At 38.7% G+C, this 25,181-nt stretch overlaps 1 protein-coding gene across 5 annotated transcripts in view; it reads right to left on the reverse strand.

Annotated features, from left to right (window-relative positions):
• SATB1 (SATB homeobox 1) overlaps positions 1-25,181 on the reverse strand; it is a 93,363-nt gene that overhangs the window by 36,907 nt on the left and 31,275 nt on the right. For all 5 annotated transcript variants that reach the window (XM_074838590.1, XM_074838609.1, XM_074838581.1 and 2 more), the window contains 2 exons: positions 10,427-10,538; positions 7,372-7,826 (listed from right to left, as the gene is read on the reverse strand). In XM_074838590.1, the coding sequence (XP_074694691.1) occupies positions 7,372-7,826; positions 10,427-10,538 (567 nt within the window). The remainder of the gene's footprint in view (positions 1-7,371; positions 7,827-10,426; positions 10,539-25,181) is intronic.

Genomic DNA, 25,181 nt, shown 5'->3' on the forward strand with positions numbered 1-25,181 from the left:
TGAAGTAACAAGGTGATGATAAGAAAACTAACTTTAGCAAAAGCAAATGTGAACTTCTTTTTAGAATAAATGCTGTTGCCATGCTGGGACAAGGAGAGGGTTCATATGAGAGGCTTTTATTGCTAGTATAACAAGGGAACACGGATGTGATTTTAAAGAAATAACACAACCCAATGTTTCTTTTCCTAAAGAACTGTTGTAGGTTATTTGGGATAATGGAAGGGTGAACGTAGGGTGGGAAGCAGGCAATAAAAAAAACTAAAACTAAGAGAAGCAATCCTGACTGAAGACGTCCTTTCCTAGGGGAGTGCAACAGAAAGCTACAGCCCAAGCATCAGTCTCCTCTGTAGGGAAGTCTGATGCTCACAGCACCTATGGAAGTTGTCACCTATCTCAGAGGCAAAAACCCCTTATGAGTGTGCTGCTGCAAAGCCACTGCACTCAGGCAGCTGTGCTTAGGTAAGGTCAGAGCCCACCCAGTGTGGCTCTGAGCTCTGCATTTGCCCCGTCACCCCTCCATCTCTCAGGGGCGATGAGGACAGAGGTGCTACCCACTACCCTGGGGCCAGTGCAGACCTCATGGCCCTGACTGTGCTTGCACACATAAGAGGGAAATGGGATGGAAAACACAAAAAGTGTTTTCCAAAGCACTAAACTTGAAAAATAATCTGGAGGAGGATTAAAAAAAAAAAAAAATAATCCCAGGGGATACTTTCTTACCACTATTCTTCATCCCTCCTCTTTTCTGGTATCCAGGCAGAAACTACTCAGAAGGTAAATAAATGAGTTACAGACAAAAGTGGCATTTGGATGGAGTATAAGTTTTAAATTTTTTCTTAATGATTAGTCTAAGAATAAATTTATTTATTAATAAATATGGAAATTAAATTCTCGTCTACCATTTTTTTCTAATTCTGGGTACTCAAACCCACCGTTACTATTGCTTGTCAGCGGTAGGGTTACACAACCCATCCTCCACGGGAGGCAAAAAATTATTCTGTGCCACTGAAGACAAGGCAAAGCTGTCTGCAGATGCATGATGGAGGTGTAAACACATGTGATTTCTGACTGTTACTGTGCTTAAAACAGCCACACCAGGATTAAAAAGAAGAAAGAAAAACTAAACTCAAGTGGACTGATCATCGGCAGGAGAGGAGACTCCTTACTAACAGCCAGCCTACTGTCAGCCACAGGAAATGTCCTTGAAAAATACTTTAGCCCATCACAGAAAATATTTGCTCATATGAGCCTTTGCCACAAAGTGCGCAGCTAAAAAAAGCAGAAAAGGCTGTTTTTCTTGTATAACTTTTCCCGCCTCAGTGAAATATGTAAACAAAGAAAATTGGGGTTTGTATTCTTCCTGTGTTCGTCAGTATAACCATTGCTGCAGGACACCTCTTGGTGATTAGAAATGCCATTAAGTATTCATTCCCCTCTCCTTCCCCCATCACTGCCATGACTCTTTACATGAGCTGGGAGCAGAGCAGAGGACACAGATGCAGAGAGAGGAGGGGAAATGAGAGATCGGGGAGAAGACAAGGAGAAGGTGTTTGCTTCTAGGAGCTTTGAACCTAAAGGTCAGAATATGTGAGGAAATAACATGAAAAATAAGGTGTAGTACCACGTGCAGGCAAAGTGTTACAATACAGTTTGCCTGCTTCAAATATTACTTCACTGCTACTGCTTCAATTTTCTTAGCACAAAACTTCAGCTAAAGATTGTTAGACAAGATGTAAAATGGGAAAATCCTAGAAAGAAAACATCAGCTCTCATATCCTGCCCCAAGCTGATGGGCAGAGATTTACTATTCTTTTTACCAGGCTTGAACTGGTTTGCCAAGATACAAGTCCTGGTGTAATCTCCTGATATGGTACCTCAGGTTGCATAAAAGTTAAATGCTGTTTTGCACACAGATTACAAACACAGGCTCAGAGTCTTCCTCACTGTTCCTCCCTTCTATTATTTTCACACCGGAAATGTATTTGCTTAAAATGTTGCTAGGTCCCATTGAAAAAAGAAAGTTTACATGTCATCACAAGTATAATTATTAATTGCACAAAAATGTTCAATAAATATTATCAGGGCTTTCAATAGCTAATTATGAATTCTTTAAAAATGGATATAAATGAAAGTGTCTGCCAATATGAACAAAAACACTGCCTGTCTGGCCCCCAGTTTGTCTCCTCTTTGAACGCAATCACTGATTCAAACAGATTTTATCAGCCTGATAGAACTTCAAAGCTCCCAGAAGAAAAATGCAATTTGCCCAAACCTCCCCAAAACAAGCAGAACATCCCTGAGTGCTATCCCTTTCCATTGCAGGGTGCTCCCATCCCATGTCCAGGTGGAAGATTATTTGCAAGCTCCACCCACAAGCCTGGATCCCTGCCAAGTAAGTTACAACCAGACACATTTATCTATGTCGCTTAGTAGCAAGAGGAGAGCTGTCATGATAGTGTAATAGCACCTTTTTACCTTTTATTCAATAGTGATATGGATAGTGTGCTTTTTCTTAAATTACACTACGAAGAATTATATGAATACAGTGGCAATTTCTGTTATACTTAAGCAGGCAAATTTCTCTCTACCACATAATTTACAGAACTCAAATTCAATAAAACATTACATGATGGTCCATTACTGTTATCAATTTTGAATAATCCATCTTCATTTTTCATTTTACTGGAAAATAAAGTGTGCCAAAGACAAAGTGGAAGAAAGAAAAAGTGCCTCAGAAGGTGGTTCGTGTAAACTTAGATTTTGTTTTAAAATTACACAGAGCCGTTTACTGCATCCAAGTGTTCTCCCTCGAAATAGCAATTGCCCAGAATTAGCATGAGCACAGTCCTAAATACACAGAATTTTTCACGTATGAGAAAAGGCATTATATATGAACGAAAGGCAATGTATCCTGGCAGCTAATATTTTAAACAAGCATGGGGGTGAAGTAGAAAGGAGGGGGAGAGAAAAGGTATCTGACAGAAACACTGCGAAGTACTCAGAAACCTTGAGATGAAAAACTGTCACTGGTGGGAAGAAGAAAAATTACAATAGTCAGACATGGCAAAAGCGGCAAAAAGCACTCCCCCTCCTTTCGCGAAGATGGAGCTGAGAGGTCACCTCCGTACAGCAGCACCCAAGTTCATGCAGCAAATGTTATGGTTGAAAGCGTACACAAACAGAGACAGGCAGCCCCAAGTTACAGTTCCAACCACAACCATGACTAACACAATTCCTTGCTCGCGCAGTACGTCTGCGCCACTCCACCATGCACCAGGTTAAGCTACGTCTTCAAGTCAAATGTCAGACTTGCTTGTGGGAACCCAAGCTTTCCATTTCCTGACTCATGTTTACATTTACAAACTCACATCAGAAATGGTAGAGGAGTCTGTTTATTTGTTTAGGGCTCCAAAGGTGGTTCAGCCAAACAAATGCAGATGCTCCACTCCAGCTCTCTCAAGAAGAACAAAACAAAGTAGGGAACCTCCCAGTTTAAGCGCAAATTTGCAGGGGCAGGCTGAGCCTCTCTGCTGACGGGAGGCCGTGGCAGAGGCTGGCACAGGGCACTGCACTTTGTGGGGCTGCCCCGGTGTATCGGCGCCGTCACCCCATGGGCTGCTCGGTGCCACTCAGGCCAGCGAGCTGATGACAAATGCCATTTTCTGGCCAGCAAAGTGCAGGAAAATATTGAACACGCTCTTTCAAGAGAGCTGAGGTGTCTGCACAGTGCACTGTCATCAGCTGGAAAAAATACTATGTTTATTAATTCGGTTAAACGGCAACTGAAACATAAGCAGCTCAATTTACCAAAATTACCCTAGCAAACAGAGAGACCGGAAGAAACATTGGTAGCCATGCTTGAGGTGAAACTCAGATCTGCTAGCACAAATCCTGACTCAACAAACTTTTCCATGGTGCACTACAAAGAAGTGCTAAACGGGATTCAGTCTGTTTCTTTGCAGCCAGTGAGCTGGAATTGCAACTGCTAAAGGACAAATAAAACTTCAGACACCACTGCACTCTGAAGCCTTCCTAGAAGGACCACTGTGAAATTTCTCATGGGAAGAGGTGTTCCACCCCCTGAAACCACTTCTTCTCCCTACAGCAACTGTTTGATTGTGCCTGTATAGATGTTAATTTTCATTCAAGTTATAGCTATCTGGACTCCTCTTTGATTAAACTTTGCAAGGTACATTCCTGGGAACTACGCATTTTTGAAACTACCATTTTGAAGTTAAGAGTAGGGGAGGATTTATCCAAGAAGATATTAAGGACACCCTTTCAATTTTCTGAGGTGTGGCTGAGGGCTTTTTTCTGCCTTATAAATAGATGATAATTAAAAAAAAGACACCCACCCTAGTTTTCAGAAGTAATTTTACCAAATTCTTTCCTTTGAGCTGGGAAGAGGTAGAAATACTTCTAGTCAACTTTTTTGCTCCCAAATTAAAAGTTCTTGAAAATTAGGGCCAAGTGTGGAATTACCACACTAAGCTGGTAGAACCCACCCTTCCCATCCCAAACCACCACCAAATTCTGTATTCATATTGCAGAGCACAAGTCTGTAAAACAAGAGGTGCCAACATCTTCAGCCAACTCCACCGAAGTCCATTTTTATTGCCAAAACATTAAGCTAAAGTTTATAGTTCACTTCCTTCCTTAACTTTTATGCTGAAAGCAAATCTCTCCCCTCATCTGAAACCGTATCTCAACATGAGGGTTTTTTTGCATAGAACTCCTAACCGATTTCAGTGAGATCTTCTGCCTTTAGAAACTGATGGCATGATATGGTCCCTGGACAAGGCTCAAATACGCTTATGACAGTTTCAGAAATGTCAGTGGTAAGCCTGAGTTAGCTTTTTATCTCAGAAAACAGTAGAGGAATTTAAACAAGCATTTTCACTTGCTCTAGCCAAAAAAACAAAAAAAAAAAGACAAAAGATATTACATCAATATTAGAAAATAACTTCTAAATAGCATCACTTATTAAAGTGCTGCCCTAATTTTAGTTAAACGTGATGTATCCTTGAATAAGCTGTGATGAATTCCAAAGCACAGCGAATAGAACGAATTTAAATGTTTTCATATAATAATCACAGATATCTTCACCTATGTTTATACTCGGACATTAGCTGCTACTTGGGGTAAAATGAACAATTTTCAGTTCTGCAAAGGTGAAATGTGCCTAACAACAAACTCCTCTGGATTTCAGTGGGGCTTCCCTTCATATGAAAAGTATGCTGAGATATTTCTTGGCAATGCTGAGGCTAATATCATCTAGGCTCCTAGTATTTTTCCCTTCTGTTACCTATGTATGCCACAATACATAACAAATACTGCCAAACCTTACGCAGCTAACTGCAAATACTAATTTGATTAGCTAACAGAGCTTGTAGGATACAGGGATACTACTCTATGTTCTTTCAAATAGTTTTGTTTGAAAATTGCCAGAATATATTACATATATATTTCGTATCTCTTCATGGGATTTGTTTTCAACGTTCATTTTGGGGTTTCCTCCCAGTTTTGGGTCACTGAACACACTTCACCAAGCTGGTTAACCACAATGTCTGTGGAAGAATTGAACTTTAAACAAATATTTAATAACAGTTGTAGTAAGAAAAATATACAGTAATCAGGAATCAGTATTTGCACTAGAAATCGGGTTCTACAGTTGCATTCATCACATCTCAAGAGCATCTTCTCATACCATGTCACATAAATTCAATGCTCAGTCAGAACCAATCATCACGGTATTTCAGGTAACAAATACCACTCTGGCACAAATGATAGATCAAAAGCTGTATGCAAAACCTGCTGACAAAAACTGAACAAATTTGGAGGAGGAAGAAAGTTGACAGAAAACAAGCCATTTCTAGGTAAGTCTGAGAAAGAAGTATATATATAATAAACTATTTATTTTCTGAATTATTTGCTTGGATTTTGTCCAGCTAAGATGGCAACTGCAAGCCACTGTAACTTGAAGCTGCTGTTATTATTTCAATACTTCATAGTATCAATAATTAAAATATTAAACACTGTATTAAACAAAACTCTATGTCAGTTACTTGTAAATATAACAACTGACACTGCCTGGACCTAACTTACATAGGTAATCCTTGCGTGAGTTCATGTATCCCATGAAATTCTGTATGAAATACCCAGATCTTGAAAACCTCCACTGCTGTTAAGAGGAAAGAGACACACACATACAGAGCTCTACAGAGAATTCACACCATGACTGTACTTTCTTTTAGCTAAAGGAGGATGTAAAAATTTTTAAGACAATAATAATTCAGAACAATTACAAATGACATGCTGACTCAAACCTGGTACCAATGTATTTGAAACAAATTTTTATTCTCCAAGATATGCAGGGAGAAACATCAACATTTCAAGAGAAGCCCAAATTATGGTTTTTTTTACTATATTCTACAATGGACAAATGTTCCTTAAGTTGGAATGTAGAATCCAAAGCAAATTCACCTATGTCTTTTTAAAGTATTTCCTATTTTAAAAATTCTTATTTTATTTTCTGTTAAAACAGACTTCTACAATTTTGAGATCTTATTATTTGCATTGGATATACTGACATTTCTTCCATAATTTCTGCTTGATTAAATTCCATGCAACATGGCATTAAGTTAAATTCATAGAGCAGAATAAATTATAACAGGGTTAGCTTCTAAAACAGGTGTAAAAAATAACACATTTTAGTGTTACTTATCAGCTTTGCTAGGGCTAGCTTTTTCTGCATTGAAGAGCTAAGTATATGTTCTGATGTGGACATTGGCAATCTCAGCAACTACTGTTTTTGCAACAAACTACAAAAATATATGAAAAGAGTAGATGATCTAAAAATAAAGCTTTTATTTTTTTTAATCTTTTCAGAAGCCTGAAAAGATGTTATTAAGACTTTCGCTAGAAAATAATAAAAATAAATGCAAACAAGAATAAAAGACCATCTCCAGTACACCTGTGAAAGAAGACAAGCTGTTCAGTGCATGCATGTGGTCAGTACGGGTATACCTTTGCAACACAAAAGGCAATTTGTTGGGTGACTCTGTGAATGGTTCTGCATAGAGCTGTTCATTTCCTTTCTAGGAAAGATTCAGCTATGCATAAACCATCACAATGGGAGAGGAACCAAGGTGTCTGTAAGAATAGTGGGTATTTCCACAAACCCATCACTGAAGATTTCTGTACTGTATCAACACGGACACCGGTCCTACAAGGAAGTGTAGTTCCTTCACAGGAGCTAAGTGACAAGGCAGAAATGAGGAGAGAGACTTAAAAGGTGGTAAATACTAAATAACAGAGAGAGAAAGAAGAGACCCTTACAATTTTAAAAAAATTAGAAAAAAGACGACTGACCTGAGTTCGGTTAAAAGCCACACGTGCAAATACTGCCTGTGAGATTCCTGCTCGTTTCAGTTCATCACGGACCCACTGGTAGATTTCGGAAGACACCTCTGTGTTTGTTGAGACCTGCTGCTCCAACGGCTTGTTCATGGATCTACTGACAGGAGGAGGGTGGTTCAAGTACTGTTGGTTTAAGGACTGCTGGGCTAGAAGTCTGTTCACTGCATACTGCTGGTTCAGCAACTGGGCCATTACCAGCTGCTGATTTACCAGCTGAGGGCTAATGGGAGTAGATACAAGTCCAGGGTGCAGGTTTGGAAGCGGGGTCCGAACTGACGGTTGACTACCATGAGAAAGCTGAACAGGGGATGGAGGCTGTTCGGCTGTGTTCCCTGGGACCGGCTGCTGACCGAAGTTGACATGGTTGGCACCTTGCTGGGATAGTTCAGAAAGGCTATCCATCTCAACTATGGTGGAAAAGAAACATTGAAAGAGCCAACATAAGACTGAAAATCACAAACTTCATGCTCCTTGCAAGACATGCTAATAAAAATAAACAAATATAAAATGGTGCATTCAGGTTCAAGCTTACTGTACTCTCCAGCTTAGATCAGCAGGCCCATAGTATCACTGTTGTGGCTACTTGCCTTCAAAATTTACCTACAAATAATGCTGTAGTGAGTACTTTTTTAAAAAAAACATCCAGCAAACTGCCCATCATCATCACTGGGCCCTTGGAGGAACCAGCAGAACATCAGAGGCAAAACCACATGCTGGAAACCGCATATGGCAAAGTAGTAACTTCCTGAGAGTTTTGCAAAGGCGAGTGTGTGGCTGCAGAGCGCACCCTTGCAGTGATGGATGCAGGGGACTTCAGACAAGGCAGTAAGCAACTAGAGAGGGGGCAAAGACAACTGATGGGAAAGCACTCTGCGCTGTAGAAGATGCAGGTGAAACGCTAAGTGCATCTGCGCCAAGGGTAAGGGGGGCTGTTATGAGAATGCACAACCCAACCAGAGAGAGAGAGAAGTCCCTGGTGACTGGTTTTGTTCCTCCCGTGGTGTCCCCACCATGACATCTGCAGTTCTCAGCCACTGGAAATCTGTAACAAGCAGGGTGGGGTGTGGACCTCCCCATGCTCTGCTAATTTCTAGATGCTGCATCAATTGTATGGGACTGCTAGGAACTAGTATAATTTATGTAAATTACACAGATGGGCTGCTTTATCTTGCAACCATGTATGCATGGTTTTTTCAGTGACTTGCAACATGGTTGAATTTTTTTCTTGTATTAACTCATCTGCCTTGACACACCCTCCTTTTTAATTAACAACACAGTTTTTTAAACTACAAGAGTTCTTCCAGCTCCCCTCTTGTGCATGATAAGACAATATAAAATAACTCTAGGCTGATGTAAAGGAATCTCCTTTTTATCAATGTACGTCACTTTTTCATTTTAAACAATCTTAGTTCTAGAGCTTTAGCAATGCTGGTCTGGAAACAGCCTTAAGAAAATATGCTTCATTTAAAAACCATAACTCCAGTATCTTCACAAAAGCGTTGTAACAATTTTCTTCTTATACTAGTAAAGCATATTGTTTTAAAAAAGGCAGTGTCTGAGCTTTTCATAGTAATTATCTTCACTAACAGTCATTCAGTACAAGACCACCCCTTCCTCCACAGGAATGAGAGCTGGAAGAAGAAACTGGCACCTGGATGCCAACCCGGAGCCCTGTCATCCTCCTCTGTCCTATCATGGGCAGAAATTTAAAAAATAAAAAGCAAGCCAGTTGTTCTGCAGAGAGGTCTGGTGTCCACAGCCTGGATCAGTCCCCCAGTAGAGCACCCACTGCTCCTCACCTGTGTGGCTCTGGGGGAAGTGCTGACTCTCCCCCCAGCATTAGGTTACACAGGAATAAACACACACACACGCATATGCACTGGCTTCACTGTCCCTGGATGAATAAACTGTGAACCTGTCTTGGCAGGTCATGCAAGGAAAATTTTGCAGGAACACTGCCACAATGGAGGTGGGAGAGGCTGCTGTAGAAAGGTCACCCTCCCATGCAGGTGCTCTGCTGCCTCACACATGGACCACCTGAAACCAAGCAAAGTCTTACCACCGACTTTGGTGGTCTCAGAAGATGGGTTCGGTGTTGCGTAGAAGATGCAGAATAGATAAAGGAAAGAAGCTGCCTTTTTTCACTAGCGGAAAGTAGAGATCAACCCAAGTGGGCCATTCGCTTGGAATAGTAATTCAAGCAATTATCACAGAAGTGATGCATTGTCTTCATTACAGCCTTAAGCTATAAAAGGCAAGGAACCCGTTTTGGTAGATGAATGATTTTGCTTCAAATACTGAAAGCTAAATCAAGCTCAAAATTCAATCCAAATTGAGGTCCGGCTTCATTCTGTTGAAAACTATGTAGAAATTTTCTGACATAAAGTGTTCAAAATTACATTAACAGGTTTAAGAAATAGTTTTGAAAAGGGACAATACAGAAGGGTAAAAGCTATTACAGAATTAATATGTCCCACTGATAGATCTTCTTCTCCATTAATTTACTTGTGCTTACTACAACAAACAAACAATTGTCACAACTATTTCTTAAAAGGAATTGAAATCAGGGTCCCAAAGTTAGAGAAAGATATGAATTTATAAAATTATAGCATTCTTATTGTAAGGCAGTAATAGTTATAGAAGCCTGTTTCTTTAAATATACATTAGCCGGAGCAAGAAAAAAATACATACATTAAAAAAATCAGTCCTTCACAGTTCCAGGAACAGGTTTTTTAAACAATTATTCTGGGCGGTAGAAGATCTCTAGATTTGCAGAATGACAGCTTTACATCTCTGGCAACCCAAGTCAGTTTGGCTGTTTCAATAGCAAATATTTATTTAAATGAATTCTTTCAGTATATACGTACTTTCTACATCTACTCATCAAAAGCTTCCTAAACTTATCGTGAAGGGACCTGGCTTCTTATATGACTGTGACAGACCTCAGCGTGACATATAATGGTATGTATCCACCATCACAGCAAATTTTTTTTTTTTTTTTGCTTACCCATCATATCTTTTGCCTTCTTGAAATGTTTATACCACCTTCCAAATTCCTGACATTTTGCTGCTGAGACATTTGCATAGTAAGTGCTGTTCACAATGGAAGAAATCATACTCTGTGTGAAAAGGGGAGAAGAAAAAAAAAAAACTGTAATACAGAGCAGTACAAATCAAAGCACAAATTATTTCAATTGTTGAAACCACTATATTTTTAGAGTTTGAGAACCATATCACATTTTTAATCCTATTGTCCAAAGCCTTTTAAAAAACTCATTAATTGAGCATAAGAGCAAACCAAGGTATATTGTAAATGGGAGCAAAAAAAGCAGATGTACTACAGGAAGAACAAAGTTATTGACCAAGAAACATCAGGCTATGGGATGGGCTCTGGACGAAGATGCTAATCTTGAAAGTGCATTTTGTTCGTACTGTTTCTGCTTTTAAATTTGATTGACCCTTTGTGTACCCACAGAAGTTTACAGGCATACAAATCCTACACTGAGGCTAAAAATGCAAGCAATGCCCCGTTACCCATGCCCATTCCCAGGGCAGACCCCAGAAAATTATAAGATGAAAGTTTACCTGAATGACCTATTAGTAGGATAAAATAAAGGGGTATATTGTAGAATAAAATATGTATGTAACAACCCAAAATGAACCCAGACTTGCTTTTCCTAAACAGGGTATTTTAAGTGATTCGCAGAACAGGCTTATGAAAAGCTCTTATTGTCATGTCTAATTCTGTAACTGAATATTAGCTGTAAAATAGACCAAAGGATGATAGAGATGATTTTTTTCTCAAAGGTTCTCGAGATATCAGATAGCTACAGTGAGAAATTTACCTTCTGCTCGGTTTTGACCAATTTTAAAATAGTGGAATTTACAATGCATAAAACTTTCAGTTCCAGTACATTCTTTTACAAAATCAATTAAGACTAAGCCTTGCAAAATGAGATAATGCTCCAACTTGAAAATTATGCTCAGTATATGATGTATGAACAACAAAATTAGCAAATGTAATTTCAATAGACTGAACTTTGCCACCCTTTAGATTTCTATGTGGAAAGTAGTTACTTTTAGTTTAACTACAGGAATTGTCCAGCATATTGAGAAAACAATTGACAGTCAAGAAGACAAAGCCCTGATTATTTTGTTTCTTTGCTATTCAGCATGTAGCACTTAGCTATATTTGTGCTTTCGTAAAATCGATGTACAGCATCAACCCTTTGTTACACAAACTGCAATAACCACTCGAAAAAAGAGTTTGAAGTAGAAATGCAATAAATATTACTATAAATCGTCTTTTATAAGGCTAGTTCAGCTTCTCAGTAAAAGTACCTTGATTACTGATCTTAGTGAAGTTCATTATAACCATTTTCTAACATATTACTCAGTAACAAGCTATTTGTGGAGGCTCAGAACTGCTAGAGTGAGGCAGTATTATTTTTGCCAAATGTGGATATCCTCTACTCACCAGGCAGCTATTTTAATGTTTATCTGAATCACCAAAATTCTTACCATTCCTTGATATTAATCTGGCATTTCTGAAATTAGCTAGAAGCCTTTTGTCAGTGGTAGAAAAGGAGAATGAAATCTTAATAGACTACTGCAACTCTAGCCTGAATGACCTGAACCAAGCTCAGCTGAACCCAATTTCAATTTCCAATATTGTAGCAGTATCATTAATGTCTAATACTTACAAAATTATTGTTTAAGCTCTTTTACAGATTAAACCATTTTAAACATGGGCACATGATACATAATGCATGATTTAAAAAGTCCTTCGGATCTGAACTGGTAAATTATATGAACAGACAGTTACTGTACATGCAAAACCTGCAGATCTGCATGTGCAAAATGGGGAACTGCACATGTAATGGGCCACCATCCCGTATCAGCTTGTGCATATTTTGTGGATGTCATTTAAATTTCAAGGTGGTTTTCTCTTACTTCACTTTGCCCCTTTCAGATATCTTCTCCTGCCCAAATAACTTTAGTAAGTATGAAAACATGTATATTAATAATAATTTTAGTAAACTACCTATTATTGATGAAGACGTTTGTCTAGGATTTCCTAGACCTCACTCCCATGTCATTTTACAAAGAAGATATGTCAATGACATGGCGGTTTGTGACATGCCCTGCTTCTTCAGGAATAAATTTAATGCAGCTACTTTATTTTATAACCAAATAGGGGACTGGTCTGTTTAAATAACACTGCTAGGAATTTTAGCTTCTTTGACACAATGTGAATTCCAGGCTGTGGTGGCTAATATTGGGATTTTTCTCCAGCTCTTCAAAGTAAATAAAAAAACCCCACAGATATTATCAACACATTTTAAAATGAAAATTATCCTGCTTTTTCTTCGAGAACACTTCATGCAAACATTCAAGTGATATTACCTGCGCTAAGAATCCTCATCAGGAGGAATCAATGATTTATTTACTAATTCACTGAAGGCAAAATTTTACAAGCCAGATAAAATATTACTACCTTGTTAACTCAGAAAATAACTCGACAACATTGAATTTCATTGTTTCTATGCTTTATTTATTGTCATCAAACCTGCAGTCACATCAGTGCAGAGAGATGCACTTTGCTATAGAAATTTCTATATAATTCCTATTGCTGTAGAATTACTGTATGTTTCAATGGCAATCTACATATATGAATGCCCACTATGCTTAGGGCCTAAAACTGAAGATTAACCCTATGAGTTAGTGGTCTTTAGAGATCCATGATCTAGACTGGAAGCATATTGAAGTTTTTCTTATTTCCTGGGTCATTACACGTGAGGAGCTTCCCATGTCTCAGCTTATATTTAGCAATAATCAAAATGAAAATTATTGTATTTGAAACACATCATATTCAGGTACTACTGTACATAGGCATTCCTTATCTGTGAGGCACAGAGGCAGATGCTTTCCATGTACAAGGATGATAAATATAAATATATCATACAAATATTCAAATGCATCACATTCATCAATCATAATCTGATTTCTTTTTCACATGTTGCAAAGAAAACTGACAGAACGCAAAAACTAGTCACAGATCCACAGTCTTAACGTATCTCCCAGAAGTTTGTCCCTGAAAGTAAGTTGCGAGACCTCAAGATTGCAAATTTCCCTCCTTCCCCTCTCTTCATCACCCCCCCTCTCCCCACAACCACATCACTTGCAGTCCTGTTCTGAGAATCAGGAGATCTCATCTGAAATGGTGCCACCTTCACAGAAATCCCACTATTCTGGAATGATACCATCTGCTGCAGCCCAAGTGCTCTTTTTTTAGCCAAATAAGTTAATTATAATTAGGCATCCAACAACTGTGTGGAGGTAGGGGTAGAATTTGTTCTGAAGTTCAGCTGAGGTTCACCCAGTGTTGTTTGAACCAAAGCCCATTCCCTCAGGAAGATTAAATAACAGAGATTTGAAAACCAGACACTGTCATTTCTCAAAGAAGTTGGGGAACTCCCTGGGGAAATATCTAAAAATCTCAACGAGAACTCTTTTCATATGCCCATCAAATAGAACCCGGTAAAGCAGTAGCATCAGACACCTTTTGTACTGTGCCAGAATCTAATGCAAGGTGCATCCTGTCCTGCAAGACATGGGAAGGACCCAAGCCTTTCGTGCCGGCTGGTTCCTGCAGCCACCGCTGCAGGTGCTACAAGGGAGGCATTTCTGAGTCATTGCCTCTAACACGGCTCTCCAACCAGGTGAAGTATTGTTCGAGCATCGCTAAAAGTATACTGTTGTCCTTTTTGCAAAACAACAAAAACAATGTTAATCAGGTTAATTCAATCATCTAAACCAAAACTGTTCATGCTTTTCTGCCAAATCAACCAACCACAGCAAAATCTGTTATCAGTGATTGCTCAGCTTCCAGTCAAAAAAGCTTTTAACCCCCACAGTCCCAAAACTTCCCCTAAATAACCTTAAAATTATTTTTATATGGGCAGAATGAGATTGCTTTCATGCCTCATGAAGGGGTAGTTGGGCTGCAGTATTTACACAGAACAAATACATGCTAACAGACTTAGGAGAGAGCAACAGACACAGCAGCTTCCTAAAACAACTCAGCTGAATTAGATATCGGGGATTCCTTTGCAAATGAAACATATTTCTCTCAAAAGGAGCATTGTAACCAAAACTTATTTAGGCCTTCCAGGTTGTTTAACCAGGAAAAAAAAATCCGAGCTTTTTTGCAACTCATTCATCGGTGTTTAAAGCTTCAAGCCTGCTCAGTGGAAGGGGCAAGGGCTGCAACAACTTATTTACACAATTATCTAAATACGATTAAACAGCTGATGGACAAATATTAAACTGGAAAATGTATAGTCATTTCAGCTTAATGTAATCCTCTTTCTGTAAACACCCAAGATGATTTTTTTTCAACCAGAACAGTCCTGACATCTCATAAGCCTAAGGGTGAATAGCAAGAGATTGTTTTTGATAGTTATAAATATTCAAAAGACATGCAGACCATCTGCTTTCATAATACAGGTAAAGCAAGACTGAAATGGTGACTGCTGTATAAAAATGGTTCTTTTAACAAAGTCTTCCTCTCCTCGAAAACTATAAAGACAGATGTCAAAAACTGTTTACACAGGGTAATCAGGAGCGTGCAAAATGTAATATTCCTTTTACACACAGTGCTTGCTAAAGAGATTTTTTTTTTTCTTTTTCTTCCCATCTGTGTGTTGCAACACATTTCTACAAGTTAAAAACATTTTTTCAAACAGAGATCTCATGAATACCCAAAAACATGCTATCTGGTTTCTGAATGCTAATTAATTTCAACTAAGGAATCTGATTTTTTTTCTGTAGGAAGGAATGCATGCTTTTGAAATTGAGTACTTCAACAATAACAGGCACTGAAAACAGAACACCCCACAAGTTTAATTTTGCACTAGTTTGACACTGGCTATTTTCACAACTGTTTTACATTCAAACCCGCATCTGCTAAATCTGGCTATAAGACAGACAGCAACTATTCTCCCGCTTTTCAAATGAGATTTTATTTATGTTTCACTATTTATCAAGTTTTTCAGTATAAAGCCTTGTAACAACATAATGGTTTTGTCAAGTGGTAAGTAGAAGATACCTCATCTTCCAAGCAGAATATGAACAGTGCTGCCCATAAACCCTACAGTCAATTTTCAGAGCTGAAACACTAATCTTGACAGTAACCTTTTAATGTATTATATTAATGGCACAGAGGCGTTAAGCACCTTTTTTATAATTCTCAATAAAATGAACATTTACTGAACAATCTGTCAAACTACTGGCTCCATTTTTTAAAGCCAAACTTTTAAGGCTCTATTCTATTTTCTCTTTCATAAATCCTCCACTTCACATCCCTAGACACCAGCAGGGTAGCATGTTGTAATGCTGCAACCCTAACATGCCTTTTTAAAAAAAAAAAAAAAAAAAGAGAAAAAGAGAAAAGCTACGAGCCTTTGTCCCTAGATCTAGTTTGAATAGTGATAAAGTTGCAGAACAAGACAGAACTTAAAGATTTGGGGGGGGAGGATCTTTGCATAAAGGACAGAGGAACTTTGTTTCCCCGATCCTAGCCACTATCAGTGGCTTTTGTTCATGTGGAAATCACAAGCATCAGTTTTAATACAAGCCAAACTCTTAGGAGCGCTTATTTCTCAGGAGGCTCTACGTTAACATTTTTCAAATGAGAAGGGAACATTCAAGCCCCAACCGGATAACACAAGATTATCCCCAAATCAAAAGATTTAGCCTGCCTGAGCCTACGCTAGCCCATATACTGCAAAAATCCAACCAGGGCAAAATGTTGTTCCTCATGTTCTGGTATGGCAGAGAATTATCATCTGCCACTCCGAATAAAAGCAGACCAAATATATCCAGCCACTAGCTGGTTTTTGGACAAGGAATCATGAAATGGACAGTTTAATTGTGTATGAAGAATTATGTTAAATTCCTTGGTCCATTACCTTGAACTATAGCAAGTAATGCAATGGAATTTGTTGCCATATGCCCTATAAACACATAGGGTAAGGGAAAAACCCACAGATGGACAGAGAAGAAAAAAACTTTTGTTTGTGCCTTTGGCATTGCACTTGGATGGCTATCTGACCTCCATACTGTTGCCAGGGTCAGAAGAAGTAAGGATCTGCATGGCAAATATTGGTCATATAAGTTAAAACTGCCTAAAGGCAGATTTAAAACAATGGCACAAGCTTTTCTTCCAATACGTGAGCATGTCATTCCTCCTTTCCCCTATGCTTGTAAAGCCTAAATTATCTCCTCCTCCTTTTCTGCCTTATGTTGTCTTTAAGTATTATAAATGTACATACTAACATAAATATAAAACTACATTGAATGTAGAGGGAAGATCTAAACCAAAAAGAATCCCAATCATATATACATATATTTATATATGTATAGAGATATACCCCCACACGAGAAGATTTTGAAAATCAGAAATGAGGATTCAGCATCTGAAGGAACTAATCCTTGCACTATTTTTACCATTTTGTAATGTAAATGCCCAGTTGCTGCATGACAGAGCAGCATTCTCCCATGTTTTCTGAGCATCTCCCACTGATGGATATAAATAAAGCTCAAATAAAAAGCTGCTTCCCAAGACACTAGTCTTATATCTACAAAGGTTAAAAGCTTAAAAGAGAGAAAGATAGGTAGGTGGGAAATGTTAATTCAGATTTGAAGAACTTCATAACTGCTTTACAAGCTTTATGGCATAGTGCCTTAGACTTAAAAAAAAAGAAAGAAAAATAAGCCACAACCTCAACCTATAAAAGATAAGGAGGCATAGCACATTTTTGTCTTCATTGTCAGATGTCCAACGTGAATCTTTTTAAGAATCCTGATTTTTATGGCACACCATTCATAAATGGCAGGTACTTAGTAGTAAAAGTCCTGGCTAAATCTTTCCTAAAATCAACCTGGATAAAATATAAAATGCAAAATAATCAGTATTTAATAAGTTAATTCTTGATTTACTTCATGGAATGTAAATGGTCCCATATTTTGAGGGATGAATTATTACACTCTAAGATTTTGACTCTGCAAGTGCCTTTGCCAGAAGAGCTCTGAAACCTGAGAGCTCCATGGGTAAGGAAAGCACTATCCATTTTAGCCAGGAACCTGCTTGAAAAAGCTGTTATAAAGTAACTGGATTGCTTTAAACTGCTCTTTTAGCTTGAATGAGGAATGCATGCTTTCAAGGGCTCTTCCCATTGCTCCTACTTTGGTGACCACAAAGAGACCTCAAGGCACACAGGCAGAATTTCTGCTGGATGATGCCAAACCCAGAAGCTGTGATCCAACTGGGGCTGGACTGCAAAGTCCACAGGACCAGAGCTAAGCTACTCCAGGGTAAGTTCCACCCCTCCTTCCCAATCCTGTAATGTGGAGACAGGGTCCTTAGTCCCTCTCCAGGCTGCTGCTGTTCCTACTCTAGGCAATGCGCTACGTGAAGCCTGCACACCTACACTCACCTCTTCTCCTCAGGAGACTAGGAACAAGACTAGAGGAAGCTGGAGCCCAGGAGGACAATCCAGATCACACGCAATGGATGTGGACAGGGCAAACCAGCATTTCTTGTACAGGAATAAGGTTGGGGTAGGTGGGGCCTTGGAGATCTCACAGACTGATCTGGTGAAAATCCAGAGTAAGAAACACCTTCAGCCTTCCTCTCAGGTGGATTGATTTTATTTCCAACCGTGTTCCAGCCAGGTCAGAGTGCTTCTGCCTTGTTTCCTATCTGGAAATGCTAATCCTAATGCACGTGCTTCCAAATGCTAACTTAATGCAAATACTTTCTGTGACAGGGGACATTTTAGATCTATTAATGCATTAAATTCAGCTTTGGGCACACAAAACTTTTCCACAAAAATGAAGTATATACATTGTCCTGATAGAGATGTTGATAATTGTTCTATCTTCAACCAGCTGCAATGGTTGTTTTCACTACAGTTTTTTTAAAAGGCTCTTCAAAATTGCTTAGCATTATCCACTACGTTAAGGAAGATTTCCTTGCTGGGAAATAGGACACGATTTTCACCAAGTCTTTTCTCGGATTCCACTGTTCTGCTAGGCAAAGCATCAGATGTCTGGCATGAAGTTGAGCCCTAAGGCACAATGTCCAGACAAGAAGTCATCAGACTCAGTAGCACTAACAGTTGTCTTGCTGAATTTCTCTTGGTGTTTAGGATAAGCCTTTTCTTTGATCTCTTTTCCTTTCCCTACACGAATTTTTGCTGCTTTTTAAAGCCAAAAGGGACCATTTTGAGCATCTATACGGACTCTACATAAAAAGAGACCCTAGAAGTTCATCTAGCAATTTCTGAATTCAGCCAAGTTACCTGTGGCTGAGCTAGAACAAACATCTGATATTGATCTGAAGACTTCTTGTGCTGGATCTTTCACCACATCCCATGGTAATCTCTTTCACTAGATATGTACCTTTTTTTTTTTAAATGTATGACTAGCTTTTAGTTTGAACTTCATTGATTTCCGCTCCTAGGCAGTACATTGCTCAAGCCTCTGATTGCTTGCTTAAATACCCCTCTAGTGCCAAATGTAACATCCCTTGCCTATCCTTTGTTTAAATGGCTAAGTGTCAGATTTATTGTTTCAGTCCATGTGCCTCTTTATGAGCTGCCTGTACATCTGATTATTCTTAATCATACAGACCCAAACTCTATGAGGGTATTTATGCTGCTAAAAGCACATGAACAAACTACTTTCTGTCCTGAGAAAAATATAAAAATTTGTCAGGAGAAAAATGAGTTATAGTATGAAATTTGCTATGGAGTCTTAACTTCTGCTAAGTAAAATCATATGAAGGTGACATTTTAAGCAGCTATGTTAGCCAAGATACTAGTTTCGCCTGTGTTGCTGCCTTTCACTGACAAGAGTTTGTGAAAAGTATAGATGCTCTGAAGAATTCATAAAAAGATGCAAGATTCAATGAAGGTATCTCAAAAGAGAAATGTTCCAGCTAGCTTTCCGTATGGAATATGCACATGCACTTTGAGGGTCTATTTATTCAAAAATTTTTCTTAGTTACCCCTTATATTAAAATACATAAATTAAAAAAAAAAAGTAGCTAGATTAGGTTTTAGCACACAAAGCTCCTCCTTACAAAAAGTACAGAATAAGGAACGCAGCTTTAAGAGCCTGTGGATGTACTAGCTGGCAAGTATATTTTGGTGGGATTTTTTGCGCTATATGTACACATATATGTGTTTATATACACACACACAACCACTCCTCAATTCTGAGAGAGTCTAGATATACTGATTCAAATACAAACACATTAGGTAAACTTAGGAAGCAGAAATCTCCATCTCTAGAAAGGCCATTAACACTAGTATCCTTTGCATGTGCCTCAGTTTTTCATCATCACAAAACCCATCCTCCTCCATGACAGTTTACTAAGAAGTATTAAATCCTTTGGAAAGGTGGCACAGCCAGGCACAGGTTATGCTTTAAGCACTGCTTCCCACCTCTTCTGGCACAAGCTTACAAAAGAAATGCAACTCTCAGTGTAGGAAATCTTAGTACTTAAAAAATAAAATAAAAATAATTAAGAGACAGGTGTATAAGAGGAGAACCTTTCAACTGTTCCCACCCCTGGGGAATGGAACTTTTCCCTTTGGAGTAGTGTATTCCATGGCTTGGAGTGAGGCACGTCTGAGGTTGCTGCTGTCCTGAAAAACCTGTCCTCTCATCACTGCTGCAAGGCACCAGGGGAATCTGATATTATTTGTGCTGTTCTTAAAGAAGTGTCCAAGGAAAGAGAGACAAAGCTCATCCTCCCCTTAGGTTTTCCTACCATGTTTCTTGGAAATAAAAATGAAGATCCTAATTATTAATTAAAAAAGGAAAAAAAAGTGGGGGGGAGAGAGCAAGCTTTGAGAGTTTTGCTTAGGGACTGGTTTGAGAAATGCTTGTCTTTTCTCCTAAGCTATGATTAGAGCGAAGACATGCAATGAGTCTGGTCTGACAAGGTGAGAGTTGCTCATCTCTTAGCATCGCCTCTCAGTAAGTGGGTCCTGCTTTGCTTTCATTCCTGTCAGGTAAAAAATTATTACCAATTCAAGTAATTTTCTCCTGACGCATCTTTATGCCTACACCCTTGCATGCCCTAACACAGACGTACCTCAGCTTTAAATCTGCTGACAGTGACGCTACAGCACCTACAGAATTTGCTCAGCTTTTGGGTAGCTTTTATAACCACACTGATCTCTGTGCCTCCCACCACTGCTAGTAATAACTGAACCAGTCAGGGAAGGTCTCTGCAAACCAGTCACAGCAGTTATTAAGATGTAGACATACGTATCTCCTCGCCCTTTAAATAGAAGGCTTAATTGGTGATGTGGATAGCAGCTTCCTAATGGACAGAAATTAAACACCATTTAATTCTTGAGCAGACACTTCCAATGCACAAGGTTTACCACACATTTGGAGCGGGAAGGGAGGGGGGGAAGGAAGGAGCCGCACACACAACTCTCTCTACCTCTGACAATCACTGAGGAAAAGCAACATGAGGACCAGAATGGCATAAGTGTGGCAGGTGTGAATTGACCTGCACTGGCAAAGCTGCGAGCTGGGAAACTTGCAAATCACATGATTGTGCAATACTTGGCTCCAGTCAGTGCTATCATGTTCTTTATTAAAATAAAAAAAAAAAAAAAATCTTAAAGACATGTACATCAAGTTAAGGGATTAACTATCAAGTGACATTACTGAAACAGAGACAATATATTTCTTTATTGTTAATGAAATTCAGTTAAAAGTGAAGGAAGTGATAAAGAAAGTACTGTTTTGTAATGTATTTTACATAAGAACGTAATATAGAAAGGGAAGTGCAATTAAATCTTAATGTGGACTTTTTTATTTTTAGTTTATCATCTGGTTTACATTTTGAGCCCCTGTGCAGCAGTAAATTATGCTGGCATTTCTTAGGGAATAACTGCCATGTTAATTTAGTTTAATAAAATAACTGACAGGAAAAGGGGAAAAGAAGCAAGAAGAGACAGTACACCCACCCCTCCCCCCCCCCTCCTTGCACTCCTTATCTTTAGCTAAGTATTCAAATGCTTTCTATATGAATTGTCCGTGGTCCAACTCCAGCACCATGTAATAATACAATACATTACAACACAGTACAATACAATCTTGGGTTTCTGTAGCGCCCTTCATGCAAGCATCCCAGGGTGCTTTACAATCATTATGAGTTAAAATTAAAACTGAAGCACATACAATTCCTAATAGAATCATTTTAAAAATGCTAAACAGAACAAATAACTTTTAAGTCTAGATTTAAAAGTCCCAACTGCCAGAGCTTTCCTTACTTCAATTGGCAATGAGTTCCAAAGCTAGGGAGCAAAGCGACTAAAGGCTCTCTCATGTTATGTTAAAGGATCTCTCATGTTGTTTATACTTGTGCAGTACTCTACAGCCAACAATTTGCCAATAAGAAGAAAAAAAAAAAGACTTATTTGCAATCTTGCTTAAGAGAACACTGGAGGAGTGGCTTGTTAACCCTCTAATAAAGTTATGGAAAAAAATAAATAAATCAGGGTTCACACTTGGCCAGGACTGCGTTAAGAAGTATGCAAGAAACATGAATGAATACAGAATATTGTAGCAGTGCATTAACCCACTAAATGTAAAAGGAGAAAAAAAGCGCATGGTTTTGTATATATATAAAAAGAACAACATCACTGCAAGTATTTAAAATGCAAGTTATTCTATACACTATTCTCAGGACCACTGAGTGAAAACAGAAATCAAGTAGAGCTCAGTTCTACACATGTGCACATTGTAGAAGAAAAACATACCAGAAGAAAATGTGGTGTGTTCCTTTTTTATTGTGTCACTTCCCTAAAACTTGAAGTCCATATGATGTAGATAATCGTTCACATGACACAGTTCTCAAAATCGCTGAGATACAATACCAAGTGGTTAGCACACAAAGTGAGGAGCACGGTCCCAAAAGTGTTATTCCCTTAAAAAGCATGAATTTTGTACTCTGTTCACAGGAGAGCCTGGCGGAAGACATCTGCTTATATCTCCATACAGCTGACTTCAAGGGTGTAAAAAAAAAAATCAGCACTAGCACCATCTCTCTATTGGACTCCTCTTTTTCAGAAGCAGAAACACAAGATCTCTTGACAGCACAGATACTAGGTGACATGCTGACAGCTTACAGAGTCTGCTGAAGTCAAAAACTGCATTTATCTGAGAAACAAGGTAAATTCCTGTCCTCCCCACGGTAAGCCCGGGCCCCACAACTGTTTTGGAAAGGGACTTTTGACATCCTCACTATAGTTAATTCTAATGAAGAGGCAGAAAAAAAAGCTATATATTTTCTCCTTTAATAGGGCACTGCCCAGATAAGACAGTTGTAGACTGACATGGCTTTAACACTGAGAGCGTTTAGATGCATCTAAAGAAATTCAATCAGTGATCAAAAGATCAAGCAATTGGAAGGTTGAGTATCCTGCAAATGATCTCACACGGCTCTACCATCATGTGTATTTTATCTTCCCCATCCTGTCAGCAATAGGCTCTGTACTGCCTGTTCTATCTGAATGACTAAAAATCATGGGCACAAGTTTTAATAGTTAATTGAAAATGGTTTAAAAATCCAGATACTACGTCAGCTTGAAGAGACATCAGAGTGAATGATCTTGAGCAACTGAGGGGTGGGTTGAAAGGCCCTGCCTGCCAAAACCTGAGCCTAGGCCCTCAAGGATTTACTTCCCTGAAATAATTAATGACATCTTTAAAATCTAAAAGTACAGTAAATTCTAAAGTAGAAAAAGGAGCTGCATTCCTTACTCAGGTAATTATTGGGGGAGGGGAGGAGGAGGAAGAGGGGGAGAGAAGAAGAGAAGAGAATCACAAGCAACAAAGAAATCCAAGGACCTGATCTCAGGTCTAGGCAGGTAAAATTGAAAGGGGAGGGCAAAAAACACTTTTCAGTATTGTAGAGCATGAATTAAAAATTGCTCATGAAAAGTATGTATTTTGGCAACTCTTAATAGCTCATTCCTTCCTTATTTACTGGTCTGGAAATTTTAATTTTAGCAAATGCAACTCTTTTTGGTTGGGATTTTGGAGAGGTGGGGGGGTCAGAACAGCAGCAAGGAAATGTGAGAGGATTTCTATTATGCTGCTTATTTGCTATGACGGCCAGGTGCCTTCAGATCAGGTGAACTGAGAAACACTGATGTTCCAAGGAAGCTTTCTGTCTGGCATTTCTGCCAGATCATATAAAGTCTACACGTTGTCTGCATAAAACAGCATGCGCATTCACGGCAGGATATCTTAACAAAAAGGAAAGTATATGATCTATATTGTGCCCATGTCGGATGCAGACAATCATGCACTACACTACGGACGTTTGATCAAAATGCAGTCAGGATAGCTATATTTATCACAAGTGCAAAACTATTCAGACTTTGGTATCATACCAGCACTTGCTCCATGTGCGCATACGTTTCACAGAATGCAAGTGTATATCCCTCAAACTGAAAAAATGCCATTCCCTCATCATCAGGAGCAAAATTATGTAAAAGACATTACAGGCATGAGGGGAGGGGGCACACACAGATATCTTTAAAAAAATTTTTAAATAGTAATGCAATCTCTGTAAATGACTATGTCCATAGTATCACAGCCTCTGGATATATTCCATGAAAATATTGCATGTCCCCTACAAAATATTTTAAAAAATAATAAACCATGAGATATGAGATCAGGCCTGGAATTTCTCATCTATAATGCAGTGACTATTGGCTGTCCTTAGAGTCAGGCTAGATACAAGCAGTTTCAAAGGATGAGCAATGGGGAAGAAAAAAAAATTTAAAAGAAAAAAAAAAAAAAGAGACCTTCAAATTTCAGGATACTATGAGGGAAGAGAAAGAATACCTTGCTTCAGATGTGCTTTCACAGTGGTATGATAAAATGCTTGTTTGTGAATACTAACAACAATCATTTAGAAAATCTTTTTGTAGAAAAAACATCGGGTGAGATAATACCAGTAGAAAAGTCAATGTCATTTGATCACTGCCATATTTTCAAAGTGCCCAGATACTAATTAATCTCTACAATCTCTGCATTTGGTAGGTGACTTCTTATCTTCCTTTCATGGAAAAGGTTACAGGAACTCAAGATAAAGGGTACATCTAAATGTTCAAAAGCACACACTGAATTTGTTCCAGAATTATTAAAAGAATTTTCAGCCTTTTCTTGGGCCAATTGCCCATGTTGCTCTCCTCTTCCTCATAAGAGCTTATCTAACTATATATATACAGAGACAGAGAGACAATAATTCAATAGGGACAAAACAAAAAAACCCAACTTATTAATATCAGTATAAATACAGTCTGTAGTATTTCAGTTATTTTAACTGTGGAAGTAATAAGAGACTTCTGCAGTAAAAACCAAAACAGAGCAAAACTGTGAAAATTAAGTATGAAGATGCTAGGACTAAGGGTGAGTAGAGAGATGGAAGGACTAACATTAAACAAATAAATGCAACAGGCCTGCCTGCCTGATCACTTTAGCGCAGATCCCAACAGACTGAGGTAGAGCTTCTGTGCAAAGGGTTGGAAATAAGAATTGATGGTAGAACAACTTCTTTACAACCCTTTGGAGACCAAAGAGCCAAAACAGGAGGGAAATGAGATCCAGGCCACTCGCGAGATACACGAATTTAATGGAATGCACAAGATGGCCCAAAA

This window comes from Strix aluco, chromosome 1 (assembly GCF_031877795.1).
Source record: "Strix aluco isolate bStrAlu1 chromosome 1, bStrAlu1.hap1, whole genome shotgun sequence".
Classification (NCBI taxonomy): Eukaryota; Metazoa; Chordata; class Aves; order Strigiformes; family Strigidae; genus Strix; species Strix aluco.